At 37.9% G+C, this 20860-nt stretch overlaps 1 protein-coding gene across 1 annotated transcript in view; it reads left to right on the top strand.

Moving 5' to 3' along the window:
- Positions 1 to 17611, top strand: part of cadm2b (cell adhesion molecule 2b) — a 262694-nt gene extending 245083 nt beyond the window's left edge. Inside the window, exons 10-11 of the mRNA XM_063016545.1 lie at positions 17248 to 17370; positions 17493 to 17611. Of these exons, the coding sequence (XP_062872615.1) occupies positions 17248 to 17370; positions 17493 to 17611 (242 nt within the window). The remainder of the gene's footprint in view (positions 1 to 17247; positions 17371 to 17492) is intronic.
- The last annotated feature ends 3249 nt before the right edge of the window (positions 17612 to 20860 follow it).

The following is a 20860-nucleotide window of genomic DNA, read 5'->3' as shown; positions in this document are numbered from 1 at the left end:
TTTGACAAAATGCTTTTCAAAAGGGAAACTAAAATCTCTAATAAAAGCATAATACAGATCTCATCCCAACATTTCATTTCCCACATTAATGTTTCAGACAGGATGTGGAAACCCTGCTGCTCCTGTACAGCTTTTATGACCTTTAAACCAGAGCACATTGGAGTTTTTTTGCATCTTTCAGCCAGCCTCCAACTTTTATTAATAGCCAAATCACACTCAATTACTGGACTTCCTTTTACACAACAGCTACCAACCCTCCCAGATCTGCAGCTGTTCTGTAATAGGAAGACCAGTCAATAAAATCTATAAAATAAAGGCTAGCATGTGCTTCTTCCAAGAAATGTGAGCCCACTAAGCTCATGCAATGTCACTGAGCAGATATTTTGCATGAAGGAGGGGGATTGTATGCGTTATCAGCTGGCATTAACGACGGAGCACTGAAAACAAAGGCTTTACTTCAGGGCTGTGTGGTATTGGAAATGGTACTGTAATATACACTATATGGCTAGAAGTATGTGGACACCTGAACATGAGTGTGTGGGTCATTCCCTTACAAAACAATAGGCATTAATATGAAGTTGTCCCTCTCTCCACTGCCATACTCCCATGTCGGAACAAGAATGAGCCTTCCTCATAGATGCAACAAAGTTGGAAGCATATCTTTAAATGTGGATAGTTTTCCTCATACTCTAACGACTCTCAATGGTAGACTTGTTTTGGCAGTTCTTTACGATTCCAAGGATCTGACCACCTAGACTTTTAGCTTTTAGCTTAAGGTGATATTTTGGGGTTTTCTTCCAGAAAACTCCATATCATGAATAGGATTATTATTTTAAAACCATTTAGTTCCAGCTGGGCTGGGTGGCTACATAAACAACGATTGGCTGTTGTTCATACAGGGTGGGGAACCGGATAGGGACCTCTGCTGGCTGATTGATGGCGCCTGCACAGAGTTGAGGAATAATGCGTTGATCAGGGTGTGGCTCTCCGTACATAAAGCTGATCCGCTTATGAACTCGCCTAGTGCAGATAAAAAGATGCAGTCGGCTACTGCACACGTGTTGGCGTGTGTCAAGTGTGTCAGTCTTACTTTTCTCAATCAGAAGTGGAGATCAGCATCAGTAGAGAGGAAGCCGAATGCAGTCAGGTAATTGGATATGACAAGATTAGGAGGAAAATTGGGAAAAATGCAAAAAAAAAAAAAAAAACCTTTAAGTGACCACTTGTTTTACATGTACAGCATTTAATGGATGCTTCTAAAAAGCATTTGGGAGTTATCGTCTGGATTGTTACTGCTTGCTCAATGGCCCAACAGTGGCAACCTGGTAGATATAGGGCTAGTACAGTGGTAGCCTTGTGGGTAGAGCTTCGGGCTATCAGTCAGAAGATTGTTGGTTTAAATCCAGGCTCTGCTACACAGCCACTGTTGTGCTGTTACAATTTCATTGTACTGTACACATGTATATGTATATATGGCAAATAAAGGCATTCTTCATAATTGATAAACATTTACAGCATTTAGCAAATGCTTCTTATCCAAAGCTACTTACAATTGTAGCTGAATGCAGTTCCAGGGAATTAAGAGCATCCATAAAGCTTTATAAGATATTAATTGCTTAATTCTATCATGCAGTTGACCTGTCTAAAAGCATATGCACTTGTCTTTACATGCAAATGTTGTTAAAATACTAAAATGTAGCAAGATAGAAGTAGTTTTATGTTCAATTAAAGTAGGCCAGTGTTTGTTATTTGTCTGTCTAGAAAAGCAGCCATGTTGCTTTATTAGATGTGTGAGTGTCTCACAGATGCTCAGCTATGGCGCTGTATTTCTCTTCATTCCCTGTGCTGCATATTGCAGGAACTCAACCCAGACTAATTTCCTTATGGCTGCTGTGGACGTCTCAAACTCTTTTTTTGGTCAGCATTAGCAATTACTGTCTCTGAGGTTTAAGAATTGCTTTGTGCAATAAAATATTTATTATCTGCCACAGTTTCCACAGTTCAGGTATGTTCTACAATCCTTTATTAATTAGACTGAGGAGAGAGTCTACAATAAGCTGTGTTTATTTGCATAAAAGCACTGCAGGGAGCCATCAGATATATACAGTTGATTCAGAAAGTATTTAGACCCCGTGAATTTTTTTTTTATTGTGTTGACAGAGTCCTTGTAACATGCTCACCTGCCATGCATGGCTGGACGAAGGCGCAGACTGTGGAAAATTGCAGTTCTCTTAAAACTGCACTTTAAAGCATTCTCTGCACCTAATCAAACTATGAGTGTACTTGGAATTCTCTTTTTGACTTTCTAACTTTTCTGTTTGTTTGTTAATCTTGTTTATCTGGCTAATATGTCGGGCTAAAGGTCAGACTCGAGGACCAATGTGGCTTCTCCCACTGGTGTTTTTGCTGACATTCTTTTGTTCTGGTTTATAGTGGTGCTTTTCTGTGTGTAGCTGTCACAAGTGTCCTCCATGGTCTCGAATTTTCTCTATGGGTGGTGTGGCAGCTTTCTTTTGCTTTTTGCCTCTGCTGTTTTACTGGGTTTCCCTCTGATTATCTTGTGAGTGTTTGGGTTGCAACTCATTGGTGGATTGGGTAGCTGGCGGAACCTTCTTTGGAGGAATCATCAGCTTTTTTTTCTTACTTATGTCTAGTGAGTTTCAAGGTTGTATCAAGCTGCTTTTATTTCAAAATCATTGAGACCAATATGGTCCTGGGAACAATCAAAGCTTGAGCTATTGTTTTATATCCTTGGCTTGATCTATGCCTTGTCAGAATTTGTTTGTGAAGATCCAAAGAAGTGTCTTTAATACTTTTGTTAATAAGAGATTTTTTATTTTAGAAAAAAACATTATTTCACTATAGATTTCATTAATGTTTAAGTGATTAAATCTACAATTCATTTGTTTACTTATTTTATTGATTTTTGTAAAAGTACACAAATGAAACAATGAAATGAAACAGCAAATCACTAACTGAAAGGCATGCATGGACACATTAATCCATGTTATCCTGGTCAGAGTCATGGTGGGTCTTCTTTTTCTAGGAATGCAGTAAAACATCCCGGACAGGGTGCAGATCCATCACGGGGGCCTTGCCAATACCCTGCCTTCAGTCATAGCCAATTGTCTGTATGTAGACGCCCCACTGACCAATAGCACCACTGAGGCACACAGGCAGAATGAAACAGCGAATCACTAACAGGAAGGCATGCATGGACACAGTCATTCATTCATTCTCATACCACCACTTTATCCTGGTCAGAGTCAAGGTGGGTCAATTTTCCCGGAACGCAGTAACACACCCTGGACAGGATGCATATCCATCACGGTGCCTCGCCAATCCCCTGCCTTCAGACATAGCCAATCGTCTGTATGTAGACACCTGACTGACCGATAGCACCATTGAGAATTCGAACCCCGGATCCCAGCAGCAGTGAGCTACCTCAATTTACCGCTGCACCGCCTGAACGGCCTGCATGCACTTACACGACGAACTAATTCTAGCTAAACAGTTTAAAACTACTGTATTTCCTTTCATTAAGTTCCAAATATTTAGGAAGGGATTCATTATGTATTAATGATCTACTAGGAGGAAACATAAAAGAAGCACAGTACACTCCACAAAAAGCGATCTGAATAAGCTGTGTTTGAAGTCAAAGCCAAGAAAGCTTGCTTACATCCATCCTCATTAATAATGTACGAGCAGGGCATTTAACATAGCACATCCCTCACTGAGAGAGAGTGAATGAATATTACTGTTTCAGTAAAGGTATCCATTTGGGAATGCGCACAAGCCGTGTGTAATGCCAGATAAGATGTTTGAATCAAACTAATGTCCTTGGGGAGACTTGCAGCCTGCCTCGCAAGCGAGTCTGAATCAGATCAGATGCATTAAGTCTAAATTCCATAAACACTACACATGCTTTCTGCATTTCTGTTTCTTACAATGCTATTCAGGCTGTTGACATGTCTTGTCACCATCTTTTAACATCTTGCAAACTGGATTAAAAGGTTTTTATTGATGCATCGCTGGAATTAAGGCAAACGTTGGCTTAAAATCAGGGTGTCCGTCTGTCTTAGATGTAAGAGATAAAAGTAATTGGTATTTTTTGTTCCTGCAGACTAGTTCTTATAAAAGCCTCACAAAACCTTCTCTTAGAAAATGACACAGCTTCAAATCCAACCCCATCATAGTCTTTAATATAGGAGAAGATGTAAGTTTTATCCTCTCAAAGTGTATAAACATTAGTTTAATTCCAGGGAAGTGTCAATTTCAAAACCCAACCAAAAATGTGTGAGAATTCAAATGGCAACAGGCAGCAATGTTACAATTATTGTAAAGTTAACAAGTTAACAGCATATTATAGGCAAAAGAATTCAATATGGCGTGCAGCAGTAAAATACACTAGCACACCAGAGCTGGGATTTGGAATATATCGTATTGAATCTCAGCTCTGCCATCCAGCTGGGCTGGGCGGCTATATGAACAACGTTTGGCTGTTGTTCATCCAGGGAAAGGAGTTGGATAGGGATTGCTCATAACTGATGCAATTACGACCTCTGCTGGCTGATTGATGGCGTCTGCACAGAGAGAGGAATAGTGATCAGGATGTGGACAAGGCTGATATGACCTCGCCTCGTGCAGGTGAAAAGATGCAGTTGGCTACTGCTCAGGTGTCGGAGGGGGCGTGTGTCAGTTTGCTCTCCCCAATCAGGGTGGGGGCCAGCACCAATAGAGAGGAAGCATGACGCGCTAAAAATTGGGGAAAAAAGAGAGAAAATGCTTCCTTCTGAGTTCTGACATCTCTCTTGTGAAACGTTCACTCATGCTTCTTGTAAAAAGCTACCAGCTTTTACTGTATTATAGTATTCTGTGCAATAAAAAAGAAGCATTAGCATGAAATTTATAGCAAGTTTTTTAAACAATGTACTAGGAGCCATAATTGGGCCCCAAAGCACCATTCAGTGGGCTTCCAGGCTAGTGCTGGTCCCTTTTGTCTATTAGCATGATTGTTAAAATTCCACAAAATTATAAATGTCTTGAAGAAAGTAAACATATAATTAAATTAAAATAAAGCACAAATAACAGTGGCCCATAACAGATGCAAGTTAATTAAACATCACCAGCTTGAGACAATGCAGGTGCTGTTGCTCACATTATTTATGTTGCAGCTAATTACCAAAATGAAGGAAAAAAGTCAGTAACGCTGCTTCAGCAGAATACTTTCTGCAAGTACAACTTTTAATACATTACATAAGATTCCCTGAAGTGATGAGTGAATTAAAAGCCCATAACCAAAGTAGGGTTCGACTCTATAGATTAAGGCAAAAGATTGATGATGATTTGATGCTATGCAAAATCCTATGCAAAAAATGAACGTTCATGTAAATACAGTAGATAATCTCTGCTGTAGTACATGGTACTTTGTTGGCCTGGTGACTTAAAAATCAGTACATTTTTCTGTAGTAGAAACGTGATTCCACAGTTTAAAATGTTCTTACTTATCTTACTTATCTACTTAAATGCTCATTTTACAATTTACCCTCAAATTCAGTGTAGATACCTTCAAAGATGATAACAAAAGGTTACACTGATTAAAAGCAAATATCTCAGCTTTCTGATATTCAAAACTGCATGTTTGCCATTTATCTAAACTTGTTTAATAAAAATATAATAAAAAGCCGCTCAGGTGGCGCAGCGATAAAGTACGCTAGCGCACCATAGTTGGGGTTTTGAATACATCGTATCGAATCTCAGCTCTGCCTTCCGACTGGGCTGGGCGGCTGCATGAACAACGATTGGCTGTTGTTCAGGGTTAGGAGTAAATAGTCGGATCATAGGTCCTCATAACTGGTGTGACTGCGGCCCCTGCTGGCTGACTGATGGCACCTGCACAGGGCTGAGAAATAATGCTGATGAGGGTGTGGCCCTCCGTACACAGTGCCCGTCCGTGTGAACTCGACTCGTGCAGGTGAAAAATGCAGTCTGCACTGACTGTACGTGCCGGAGGGGGCGTATATCAGTTGAGAGGCGTCCTCAGTCAACGGTGAAGAACCAGTATAGAGGACGCATTCAGGGTAATTGGACACGACTAGACTGGGGGATAAAAATTGGGGGAAAACATTTAAATTATTTAAAAAAATTAAAAAATTAAAAATATATATATATATTTATATATAATAAAAACAACATGGAGCAGTTCACAACAACATAGCAAGAGCTTCATTCACTTACTGAGCATGAAGCTACTCAAATAAATTATTATTTACCTTTGTATTATAGCATTACATTATTAATTGTTCAAATGTATATGTGTTTGGTAACTTTGAATAATATGCATGGAAAAAAAAGCATATACACACATCCATTTATATGTGTGACAGCAGGTAGATTGTGACATGTCATGTAGGTTTCTTCAGCTTCTGTTGCTTGTAGTGTTTTATTGTCCGAGCCAGTCGTTTGCTTTCTGATCCTCTGAAAGCATGCTGATATCTAGCTTCCTCATTAACTGTCTTAAGTTTGTGTGTGTATATATGTGTGTGTGTGTCTCACCTTTGTTGATTTCCTGATCTCCTCACCTCCGTATTCCCTTCCTGCCCTTTTCTGTCTGCATCCATGGCAACAGCCAAAAACTTACCAGGTACCACAGGTAACTATCGTTCGGTGTATGGTCATTGTTAGACACAGTCACTTATTCTTCTCATAGCATGAGCTTAAGGTCACTGCCTTGCATGGAAGCGCTCAGGTGATGTAACCATAAGCCCCGGTGCTCCACAGTAAGAGATCTGCTCTAATGAATCAAACCATTAATTAGTGCTTGTTTAAGGCAATATGGAAATAAATACAAACAGCATGGCATGAAATGTGCTCAGTTTCATTGGATTATAGATATAATATTGTTGACAATATTCAGGCATATTTAAATAGAAACTGCACATTTATGCAATAAGGAAAGTATATGTAGCAAATATATGTACTGTAGACTACACATATTGTTCTAGGTGTTAAAAATCTATTTAATAAATTGTTGACTTTCACAGCAGCACAAAACCTTATTAAGCTTTTATGAGCTGGACCAGTTTGAAACAATAGGGCAGCGGGTCTCCAAAATTATTGTTGACAACCCGTAAACTAGGGGATGCAGTTGCACCCATTGTTGCATTTGCTGTTGTAAAACAAAACAAAATAGTAGTTTCTGCTTTCACTTGTATAACATCTGTAAACAGTCAATTTGCCACCAAAATTGGCGGCTTTCCCTGTTGTTAAGCCTCTTAAAAGCTATACCCCAAACTGTACACTAATATACAATTTGTCTTAATAAGGTTTGGAATTATATAGATCTCTGTACCTGTTCTGTGAGTTCTATATGATATTATTTTGGGTTTTCTGACAATATAGCAACTATGAATCAATGATTCACTTGCTGAAAGGGGCGGCATGGTGGCTCAGTGGGTAGCACTGTTGCCTCAAAAGTCACTATTTGTAGTCAATCATCATCAGTATCAAGAAATTAGTAGACAGTGCCATAATGTTAAATGACATTGTAGAACTTTTTGCACCACCAAATTTTAAAAGTTCTTATGTATATTCAATGATTATTTTATAAGCTACACCTACAAAACAGATGAAGTTTGTAGGTATACAGTGACTGTTCCTAGGTACCCTTTGTCCCAGTTCCCTATTTATCAATCTAAATGGAGCCATATGACACCAAATGATGTTTGGGAGGTGGACCATTCTCAGCGCTGCAATGATCCTAACATGGTAATGACATGGTAGTGTGGGTTGTACTTGTATGAGTGTATCCGGTGCAGCAGTGTTGTTGGGATTTTTAAATACTGTTTAAATTCTTGGCCTCTTTATTAGGAATACACACCCATGTCATTACAACATTAGTGTCAATGCAGTGACACTAATGTCCCGGTGGAGGACCAATGGGGGACAAAGTGTACGGAGCAACAGATGGACCATAGTCAGTAATTGTATATCCACAAAATTTATCTGTATATTAGGTGTACTTTATTTTAAAATGAATGTACGTGGCAGATACAAGTTCCCCCTCAGGTGCTTGTCGAGTTATAACTGTAATTAACCTTGCAGTTGTCATCTGGTACCTTTCAGAGTTGTCATGCTATTACAAATAATTTAACCTTCTGACAATTTAAAATGAAACATTAAACTCTCTTAGTGCAGACTTGCAAAAATAAACTCACCCAACAGGAATTTTCCATATTGTTTGGTCACACATCACAAAGTATGAGAAAGCTCAGCAGTATGGCCTGACATAAAGCGACAGCACTAACAAGCTCATAACATCAGTGAAGCACAGGCATTCCGGCATGTTTCCATATCATCAGCGTGTGCATGGCACGTCTTATAAACAGCGATTCTGTTCAACCATGTGCAATGTCACGTGTCATTTGTTCTGTTTTATTGATGTTATTGTAGTCATCTTATTTACCATGTTATTCTGTGTGTTCTATGTTACATGGTGGACATTATTCAATCTATTCCTGTTTAATGTCGTTTTAGTTAATTAATTTAAAATTGCTTATACACAGGAAGATACACTTTTATTTGTAATTTTATTTTTAGAATCAAGATAAAATCAGAACTTAGATAGCTTTACTAAATTATGGTATGGCTATCGTTTTAATTGCTGTACTTTCGTTTTACAAATATATCAAAATTACTTTTAAGGCTAGGTACACCTGTATGAACTGGTAATTAGTGCACGATTTGTACAGGATACAGTACTATGCAAAAGGTTAGATACCTCTGGTCAGGTTTCATATTTTGTTCTAATAGTGAGGATAAAATAATGCATTTTAATATACAAGGATGCAACTCAAATCTGACATTCTCTGATTCGGGTGTTCAAACTTTTATATTTCTAGTACAAAATAGGTAAGGTTTTCTGTTGCAGATGCAAATCCTGTAAAGAGGAATCACAAATTTACATTAAATGTTATATGATACTTGTTTTTCTTACCTTTTGTTGTCAGTGCAGAGACTTTTAAATCACCAAGATACAATACATTGCCAGTAGTACTGGACAAAGCTTACATTTAATTAGATTGGCCATTTTAGTCTGACTTAAGCATAGTTGCTAACTGAAGCATAACCAACAACACAGTCAAGGGTAGTACTGTCAAATGATGCCACAACAACAAGTCGGTTTTATTGTAAGCTGTGGAAACAGCATCTCAGTTACAAAGCTTTAGGGTATACAGCACTAGAGAACATACCACATAATGATCTGTTCTTGGTTGGAAAATTCACTGCTGAGTATCAGACAGCCCCTGGATGCAATATCAGAACCACAATTGTGTCAAGACTTCCCATGACTTGGAAACCATATATATCCACACACATATATAAGCTTAAAATGCCCTGGTTCAATTCCAAGCATCTGCTAGATTGGTGTAAAGCATGCTACCACTGAGCTCTAAAGCAGTGGAAATATTGTCTGGAATTAAGAATTACAGATGGCGCAGCGGTAAAAACACACGCTGGAACCAGAGCTGGGATCTCGAATACATCATATCGAATCTCAGCTCTGCCTGCCGGCTAAGGCTGAGCAGCCACATGAACAACGATTGGCCTGTTGTTCAGATATGGGCAGGACTAAGCCGGATGGGGTCTCTGTCTCTCATGTTTGGTGCAATTACGACCTCTGCCGGCTGATTGATGGCGCCTGCACAGAGATGAGAAAAGAGTGTGTCTCTCCATACACAACGCTGAGCTGCACTGCACTTGTCAAAGTGTAGGTGATAAGATGCATGCTGCCCACTTGTCGGAGGGGGCGTGGGTTAGCTTCGTTCCCCTCAATCAGAGCAGGGATTGGCATTGGTGGAGAGGAAGCATGATGCAATCGGGCAATTGGACGCACTAAAAAGGGAGAAAAAGGGGAGAAAATGCATAAAGAAAAAAATTTACTGCTGACCATCTGGCAGTCCAGTGGTAAATCTGGATTAAATATATTTCAGGAAGATTCTACAGATGGCTATCAAGTGTGCAAGCTGTAAACTTTGGTGATGAAAACAATAGTTGTCTTTTTGTGATAGTTTGGACCGGACCCCCTGGTTTCATGAATTTGCATGTTCTAGTTGCATGCACTAGCGATTGCCCATAATAAGATCGTTTGCTAAATTTAAAACAGAAGAACTTGAACACATTCAGGATAAAGTGGAACACCAAATTAGAGCCAAAACCTCTCAACATCAGTGTCTGAAGTTTAAATCTTTGCAGTCACGTTCCAGACTCTGGTTTAAGTCTTTTCAGGAGTAAAGGCTGTTAAGGCAGTAAATAGGAACCAACTCCATATAAATCCCCATATAAATCTTATATTAATTCATGAAATGAAGTGGAGTGATTGCCACAAGTGTGCCCTGGGAAACTGGGTTTGATCCTTACCTCTGGTCACTGACTGAAAAGAGTCTTGCATGTTCTGCTCTTGTCTGAGCACATCCTCTCACCTATGTTAACCAAGTACATAATACATATGATGTTTGGTTGACCACATATTTTATGCCATGCAGTGTATAATAAATGTTCACATTTCTACACTGGTTTAAGTATGTTTTAAAGCATAAAGCATTTGTCATTTGTATAAAAATGTAAATGAACTCACCATCTTTGCAGTATGTATTGTATTATCTATCAACTAACAATAGAAATTGTTTAATTGCATTTTAATTATCTCTTCACACTTCTCAGAAACAGTTAATGGCCTTTTAAAAAAATGTACATCACACATTCAGATAAAACAACATGTGGTATGTGGTAGATGCCTGTGTAGGTGTAAAAAATTGTCTGATTTGGCTTTTCACCCAACGGCCCACCTACATCTTCACAGTGCTGAAGATAGAAAAAAGAAAAAAGCAGTACAGAGCTTTAGTGCCTTTTTGTTGCACATAAAATTACATCAATCTGTATGTAGTCACAGTGCTGTGCAGCTTTATAGTCCCTCCGATGCTCTAAGTATTACAAGTTAACAGTCCTGCAGTTTAATGCAAGCATAAAAAATATAGCATTTATTATTAATCTGTAAAAGTATTATTATTTTCCCAGGGTTTGTAACTGTAATGTATTGCTTTAAAAAAGTTTGCACATCCTTTGAATTACCTGGATTTTTTTATTAATCGCTCATGAAAGGTGACCCCTTTGTTAGATCTTTTTAAGTCAGGATGTAAGCCAGATGAATATCGGGTGTAAACATTGTGTCAAAAGGCCATAATTAAATTAGATCATGCAATTTTAACAGTTAATTTGATTTATTTGTGTGTGTTATTGTCCTGTTGCACTATTCAATAAAGCAGCCCCTATACTTCACATTTGAGCTATTGCTTTTGTATGGAGAATCTTTTTCCCCTCCATATTTTTTTAAGAGTCAAGAGTCCAGCACAGTTTGGGAATACCTTTGCTGTACCGTACCAATACAAACTACCACACTACCATACCAATACAGACTAGTTTGGGCGGCACGGTGGCTAAGTGGGTAGCACTGCTGCCTCACAGCAGTGCGGTCCTGGGTTTGATCCCCAGGTGGGGTGGTCCTGGTCCTTTCTGTGTGGAGTTTGCATGTTCTCCCCATGTCTGCGTGGTCTTCCTCCGGGTGCTCTGGTTTCTTCCCACAGTCCAAAGACATGCAGGTGAGGTGAACCGGAGACACTAAATTGTCCATGACTGTATTCGATATAACCTTGTGAACTGATAAAACCTTGTGTAATGAGTAACGTTTCTGTCATGAATGTAACCAAAAGTGTAAAACATGACATTAAAATCCTAATAAGCAAATAAACAAACAAACTAGTTTACTATCAGTTAGCAACCTGGCCTGTTAACTCTGGACTGATGTAACCTACATAATAATATCAATACTTTGGTATATTTTGACATGTCATTGCTGTGAAATTGCATTTTTTTTCCCCATCAATGTATTCATTTTCCAATTCCCCACTACACAGACTAGCACCCAGTCCCTCCAACACGTGCACAGTTGCTGGTCACTTCTTTACACCAGCCAGCAGATCCTTACACAGCTATACCACATAAAGAGAGTGATGATATGCCCATTTGTACGTTACTTGAGTGATGATATGCCCCATTTGTATCTCACGCAGGGGCCATGACCAGACACCAGAGGTCACTGTTGTAATCTCAGTGATAAAAATCCTATTCAATCTTACCACCCTCAGACACAACCAACTGTATCTGTTTAGCACCCGATCAGGCCATTTGTACCACTGAGATTTATACTAAAGATCTCTGCATTGACAGACTAATTTATAATTACATGTTCAGGGGTCCTTTAGTGTTAAGCACATATAGTATTTAAGGTAAATGGGTGAAGATATGACCCATTTGTACCTCACACAGGTGCCACGACCAGACAAGAGGTCACTGTTGTAGCCTAAATGATAAAAACTCTATTCGGAGGCACCCAGGTGGCACAGCGGGATATTCCGCTAACACACCAGCACCGAGTTTCTGAATTCCTCGGTTCGAAACTTGGTGTTGTCACCGATCGGCTGGGCGACATCTGGCGGGCATAATTGGCAGTGCCTGCAGCAGATACTAATTGGCCACCGTATCTGCAGGGTGGGGACCATACTATGTGTGGGTGAGTGGGTCTTCATACGCTGTGTAAGGACCCTGATTGGCGGAAGAGACGCCTGTGCAGAATGCAGGGGCAAGAAGAGGAGGGCTGTGCATGAGTCGGAAGAGGCGTGTACAGCGAGGTGCTCTCCTTGGATGCAATCGGGTATCTCTCAGCAGCGGAAGACAAAATTGAGTGTGCTAAATCGGAAGGAAAATGGGGAGAAAATGCATTTTTTTTAAAACCTATTCGACCTGACCACCCTCAGACACAGCCAACTGTATGTGTTTAGCACCCAGCCAGGCCATCTGTACTGCTGAGATTCATACTAAAGATCCCTGCATTGACAGACTAGCATGTAAGACTGCTGCACTACCCGAGCCCCTCTTTAATAATTTGATATTAGATCTTAGTCTTTTACACGACTGTAAAGAAATGTTAACATCTCTAATACATGATCTGAGTTGAATTTTAATATTTATACACTGTGCTACTCTATCATGATAAACACAACAACATTGGTAGTTCACTAATTTGACATACTATCAAGGACAGTCAAGGGATAAAGGCAAAATTCTCTGTGTTGTGGTTTATTGAGTTTTTTGTAAATGTGTATTTGCAGGACTGGCTACTATTAAATAATTCGCATAGCAGAAGGACATTTGTGAAAATTAATGATCTTAAGATTGTATGAATGTCGATTTTCCTAGGTCACTTTAATTGTTTTATATGTGCAACAAAGCTAAACTTAAACAATACTCTTATACATATTTAGAAAGATTTAAAATTATATGTTCAGGGGTCCTTTAGTGTAAAGCACTTATAGTAATTAAGGTAAATGAGTAGATTTAGGTGTTAATCATGGCACTACAGAATCCATTATTTTGCACATCTCTCAGGGTCACTTTGCCAAGTGCAGCAGCAGAAAGATCCATTCATCACCGTGAGCTAATGAGAGCACACGAGCAGTGCAATAAAGACATATAGTTAAAGATTACATGCACATATTAGCAGTAAAACAGCAGACTTGGGGTTAGGAGAGGAGCATAGGTACTGAAACACCTACAGCACTCACATCGCCCTTCAGTTGCTTCACTGTGCCAGTAAAAGCTAGGGGTCAAGCCAAACACAACAGGCACAGAGCACACTAGCGGGCTATAACTGCAGTGGTCGCCGCAGGGAGGGGAAAGTCATTATTCTAGGTGGCAATTACTCAGCCGAGCTGCAGAGATGACTGAGTTCACCCACGTTCGCTCGCTCAAAGTTAAACCCGAGAGACAAATTGGCCCTCCGCAACCTCAGACATTTTTAAAGTTGGTCGTATTTCGTCAAGGGCTGAGTCACTTTGGTCCTTGACGAAGGTACGGGACAGTGTCCAAAAAGGTATGCTTTTTTAAAACATGACAGCACAGCCTATTAAATATGTTTTTATTATGATTTACAATATACAGTTTGGTCAGGGCAGTTGTAGCCTAGCACATAAGGTACTGGACTGGTAATTGAAAGGTTGCTGGTTCAGGCCTCACCAGTGCCAGGTTGCCACTGTTGGGCCCTTAAACAAGGCCCTTAACCTTCAATTGCTTAGACAGTATACTGCCAAAGTACTGTAGGTCGCTTTGGATAAAAGTGTCTGCTAAATGATGAAAATGTAAATGGTCACAGTCCGTAAGACATTTTTTTTCAGTTTCCTCCTGGGTTATCTTCCTTCTCTTAATAAATACAAAACATACATTGGTTTTCTTAATTGCCCCCAGGAAGTAAGTATTGCTTTGGGATAGATTGGCACTAGACCCACTATAACCCTGACCAGTATGAACAGGTTAGTGGACAAAAGTAAGAAGAAGTGAGTGAGATTATTGGGAAAAGACATAATGATGTCATAAATATGCCATGAGAACCCAAACTGTCTTGTGGTGTTAGATTACCCCTGCCAGTAACTGTCATAATCGCTGCCATAATTATAGATTCCTTTCATCCAGCGCACCATCTTTTCCAATAATTTCCATCTGGGAGGCACTACAGATCTATAAAAACTAAGACAACCCATTTTAAAAACGTTTATGGCTGTGATAAGGTTACTAAACAGTTCTAAGTAGTGTACATTATTTTAGCTAGTCAGTAATATTTCCAGCCCTTGTTAAAACATATTATTAAATAATTATATCATATTTTTATGGTTTTCCTCTACCAGAGGTTATACATTGTGTATTGTTTATTGTATATGTAGTACACTCTATGGGTGTGTTCGAAAACCTAGTGAGCTCTCTACAGCGTTTTACGTCATCCTATGCGCGCTCCTGAGAAGAAGGCTGTTCAAATTCTTAGATGCCTTAAAATGCTGTCTAATAAGGCACCTTAAATCTGAACTGTATTTTGACAGAATCACGAGGGAGCATCTGATGCTGCCTTAACGGTGAAGGAAATCCCAGCATTCAGTGCGGCACAACTTTTCTCACAGAAAAATAAAAAAATATGGCGGACGATGCTGGGCAACGAACGAACGAGTTATTTTCAAACGTAAATAAATTATTATTGATTTTTAATTAGTATAAACTTGCACAAGTGTCATTTATTTGCAAATTCGGGCTTGTCAGGCAAATTGAACCGTTTTCGGTACGCGGAGAGAGACGTTAGTTGACATGCTAACGTGTTGTGCCACCTCATTCCATTGGTTTGAATAGCATGAGGCTAACTGTGTTTGCACAGTAAGCAAAAACTGATGGAATCGCTGTCTAAGTAGTGCGTTTGAATAACCTGCCTTATAAATCAATGACTTATTAGAATCCTCTCTATTATGCAGCTTCTTATGCAGCTGCCTATGTAGGCAGTAAGACAGCAAAGCCTCTCACTAGGTTTTCGAACACACCCTATGTTTAACTGTATTGTGTCACAACCGAGTTGGACTACGTCTTGTTGCACCGGATGTTGTGAAGCAATAACTTTTTTATAAATCAGTTATAAAAAAGATTATTCAAAGCTGCCGTAACATTTCACAACATAACTGCCCTGACCTCACAAATAAAGCTTAATTTAGAAATTATTTTACATAAAATGTTATTAATTCCATTGACTTGTATTTAAGACATGTGGCTTCATTCTCGATTTGTCATGGCAGTTGGCATTACATATATGTTGACTAGAACACTACAACATATACTCACAAAACTCATTAATTCCTCTTACTAAGCAGTAAGTGACTTTTTCAAGCTGTTTCGTTTCACCCCAGTGTCTTTGTGACTGTAAAAGGTTTCAAAAAATGGTTTGAATGATAGCATAAAGCAGGCTTAACCTACCAGGCACCTCTTTAAATTAACATCTATTATGTGACCCATGCAACAGCCACTTTTGCTTTCAGCGGATTTAATACTTATGGAATTTCAATTTGCAATTATCCATGAAAGTGGCTTCATAAAAATGTAATGGAGTAGTGCTGTGCTTTTAAAACGAATGAGCCAGTTATATTCACAACCTTTTTTAATATAAAGTAATTATTGAAGTCAGTTCCAGTCACACTATTAATAGTATTGGGAATATGTTTGGGATTTTCATTTAATCCTGTTTCATTTATTATTATAGTGTATGTAAATTTATTTGTAAATTTGTAGTAATCATTTGTAAAAATTCGTATGAATGTAAAGTAAGGCTCCAAAGTATTATAGCTTATTTCTTTTTCATTTTTTGTATTTTATATTTATACCTATTTTCATGTGGTTTTCTATACTAAGGAAACATTATAATTCATTAATGTGTAATGTATAATGTTCTATTTTTCTTATCCATTAGAATTAAATTGACTGGTTTATTTGGCTCTGTGCTGTTTAGGCTGATTTATGTAAACGAAGTTTTTAAATTGATAAGCTAACCCTGGTCTTGCAATCTTAAATATGACTCACCAGCCAAGATCATTTAAAAACACTGCAGTTTTTTTATGTGATTTTAAAACTGCAACCATAATACAGTAGATTTAAAGCTAATTCAGATATAGATTTATACCCCTGTCTAACTTGTGTTCTTGGATCATTTATAAAAGCAGCTCCAGAGAGTTTAAAAAGCAAAAAAAAAAAAAACACTTATATAATATTATTTGAAGATTCTAATAAAGTCAGCTTGATGTTGGTCTAGTAATCAAGTTATTTAATGTTTTTACTCTCTATTATCAGATTTCCATCAGCTCTGCAGCTGTGAAAATATCATTTGTCTCCGGCGATTTTTAACAAAGTTTTTAAACAATATCAGGGACTTAATAGTGTCAAAATAACAAATGTTGTTGTACCTGGGTTAACATACTGTATTACATGGACCATTAGTATGTGATTTGAAATGCTGCATCAGTCTAACAAGATACAACGTAATACTAGATGCCCCCCTCCCAAAAAGTTTAAATTGTACTGTATAATGTATATACTGTATAGATGTACTGTATCTTTAATTTCCTTTGGGATCAATAAAGTATCTATCTATCTATCTACACTCTATCTATCTATCTATCTATCTATCTATCTATCTAATCTATCTATATATTAATCTATCTATCTATTTATCTATCTATTTATCTATCTAAATCTAGTGAGTACACAGCTGATTCTGAGAAGCTAACTTTGTTGCAAATGCACTGACTGTTTGCCTTCTGCTGTTTTTTTTAGATCCCAATGCATTGCCCCAGCATGATCCCGATCACGCCCTAATAGGAGGAGTGGTGGCCGTGGTGGTCTTCATCACGCTCTGCTTCATCATCGTCCTTGGACGCTATCTAGCCAGACACAAAGGTAGGCCTTGGCTCGTCTCTCACAGGCCCTCTCCTGTGGCCTAGAGAGTGTGCTTAATTGCTTGTACATTGACCACTGCTGTTCCTTACGTGTCTGTGACCTATGTGGGACTGTGTGGACAGGGACATACTTAACCAATGAGGCCAAAGGAGCGGAGGACGCCCCTGACGCAGACACGGCCATCATCAATGCGGAGGGGAACCACGCACATGCAGAGGAAAAGAAAGAGTACTTCATTTAGCACCTCTGTTTCTTCTTTTTGTTGCGTAAACTGTCGCGGCAACGCTGCTAGCCGACACGAGGAGGGCACTAGCCTGCTCGGACTATCACTCCGAGTCTCGCTCCTCGAACTCCAAAAGGAGATACATAACTTAAGCCTACAATATGGGCATACATATAAGATTTGACAGTTAAGAGCGTTGCCGTTTTATAGCGCCAGTGTAATCACCAAAACATTTGTTGAGTTTGTTACTGTAACACCAGGTCCATTTAGGCTCAAACCCTCATAAACCTCCCTTCAACTCACCATCCTGTCATACTAATCAATTTGTTTAAGTTGTTTAAATTTAAAAACACATTTTGTTACTATTGTATTGTGCTTTTTTAAATTATTATTCCCTATGAATACTGTTTCTTTAACCCCCTCACTGTGCCTGTTATATACCTTTTGCAGATATTACCAGGGAGCGACAAGAAATGTGGTTCATCTCAAGTCGGAAAACCTTGGCTTTGCCAATAATTACGCTTTAAGGCAAGAATATGTGCGCTGCATAATGTAAATATATACATGGATCCTGTTGTTTTCTTTTGGTTTTTCCTTCACATTGTGAAAGTGAGTGTTTTCTAAAGTGTACTCCATAACACACACACAATTGTTGTATATATATAAAAAAAATTTACATGGATTTATGTAACATTTGAATACCAAAATATCGACAAAATTAAAAGGGAAAACATGCTAATTGAAGGTAAAGCACAATTGATTATTGTTCTTATCTAGCATATTGCTTATTATGTTACATCTGTCTGTATATTTTTGCTCTTCATATTTGGCCCTTTATTTATTTGTAAAGAAATTTAAAAAAAATAATTAAAAATTTTAAAAACATTCACTATAAGCACAAATCCATTGTTAGAAATCACTGGTTTAGAAAGTCTCAGGAGCTTAGTGTTTTTTATTGTTTAATTTTTTATTGATTGATTTTCTGTATGTCTATTCCAACAGTCATTAACATGTGAATTCAGAACTAAAAATGAAAACTGGACAACTTATATAGTCTTAATTTATTCTACATACAGTATTACCCCCTTGTTAATATTGCTGTACATTGCTGTAGTGATTCATGTTGGAAAATAATGTTAAAATATGGGTTTCCATATCTAAACATTTGTATATTAGGCGACGTTAAGCAGATTTTCTGATTACTGATTGAGCCTTGTTTAGTCTTACAGCTAGACTTAATGTACATTCAGAAAGTCAGCTCAGAGTCATTTAAAGTGTTTACTTATCATACTTTTTATAACTCCATTTCAAAGTTTTTCCCAGCATTAGGCATGTATATATTGTGAATAATTCAATATTTAATAGTTTTTTATTGCTTATTCCTTAGTTTTTCAATTAAATGCATTTCATATTTGTATTTCACCTTCTCAGTACTACTTTTGGTAAATGATAGACAAGTGACTTGGATCATTCTTTGAGTTGTAATGCAAATCAGCTAAAAAGGCTGTGAAATATGTTTATTTATTTATACATTTTTTGCAATATTAATTAATAGTAACATGAATTATTAAAATAATAATACATTTATATCCACTATATATATGAATGAATAGTATACAAATCCAACTGTAACTAGAAATATGTTGCTGTTGAAATAAGAATTGAATAAACATGGCTGTCACATAAAAAGACGCCTCAACCTTTTATAAAAAAAGAATGAGCCAACTGCTAATGATAAGAAAAATGCCAGGTCAATCATATTTGTAATTAATGTATTAGTTTAGACTTTAATCTTAGACAACTACTGATAAATTGTGATGATTATACAGTCAAAGCCATTATCACAAAATTCTGGAGTAACCACTTTGTGCTATAGATGTCAAACCCTGCAGAGTGACTCGTAAATCACTGCATACTGGTTACAGAGTGCAGATTATATATAAAAACCAATTATTTTAATCTTATGTGGTGCAGGAATGTAGAGAGAAAGAGTCTATATGGAATTCTGCCATAGAAACTTTTACCACTTTTATCCTGGTCAGGGTCGCCAGTGCATCACAGGGCAGACACACAAACATACATTTAAACACACTCACACTTGGGTGCTTAAACTTTTTAGTAGCTCCAGTTAGCCTGGCTGCATGTCTTTAAACTTGTGGAAGGAAACCGGAGCACCCGAAGGAAACCCACACAAACACACAGAACATGCAAACTCGCACAGAAAGGACCCTGGCCACCCGGCTGGGAATTAAACCCAGACTCTTCTTGCTGTGAGGCAATAGTGCTACCCACTGCACCACCGTGCTGCCCTATTTTAAAATATTTTGAGTTAGAATACCTGTAAGATTTATATATTACGGAACATCACATTACTAGTCACACCATAGACAGTCAGTGGTGTTTTTTACTCTAACCAAACAGTCAGCAACCAAGCAGAAAGGAATGTGTGGGGTTTTATTTTTTTTGCAGTATTGGATAGTTTAACAAAATTCTAATGCAGTTGTTTAGATTTTTGATTGACTGGAAGTATACACTAAAAATATTTACTTGGATTGCATATGGTTTGCAACACTTCTCAAAGAATTACCCACTTAATTATTATTATCATCATAATCTTTCTTTAGGGAATTACTCAGTAATTATTATTATTATGAGTAGTAGTAGAAGTAGTAGTAGTAGTAGTAGTAAGATTTTATATGCTGGTGAGTAAATAAGAAGGTCCATTACGGTCATAACGTCTGAACAACATTTACCATTAGTTCTTTTTAATTGTTTATGCCAAAAAAACATACAAATCACTGCTGAACCAAGCAGTTTAAAGCATGTTTTCAATGTTCCTACTTTATTTTGCTATTTATGTTTAGAATTTAGACATTTATAACAACCTTTAGTTTGGTTTGTTGTTTTTCTTATTTTCACTGTATTACAATATGTGTGATTTGCTTTGACACTATTATGTATTCATTTTCTGAACTATGCCGCTGTAAGACTTAAAAGAAATGGTACTCAGAGAGTAAAATATGCACAAACTTGTATCTGCTGTCTTATTCATGCAAACACATTTCCATCTACTTGTACATATTTTACTGGTCTAGACAACTTGCAAAACAGTCAGATATGTTAAGGAGACTGTATGCCTCTGTCTTGAGAACTGCAAGAACCACTTCTTTCCAATTTTAATAGCTAATTCAGATTTTTGCTGCCATCTAGTGATGACCAGTTCCATAGTGGTGCATTTAATACCAACTTAAAATCCAATGCTGTTTC

This window comes from Trichomycterus rosablanca, chromosome 20, assembly GCF_030014385.1.
Source record: "Trichomycterus rosablanca isolate fTriRos1 chromosome 20, fTriRos1.hap1, whole genome shotgun sequence".
Classification (NCBI taxonomy): Eukaryota; Metazoa; Chordata; class Actinopteri; order Siluriformes; family Trichomycteridae; genus Trichomycterus; species Trichomycterus rosablanca.
Note: the sequence above shows the minus strand (reverse complement) of the source record. Positions and strands in the feature narration are given on the sequence as shown.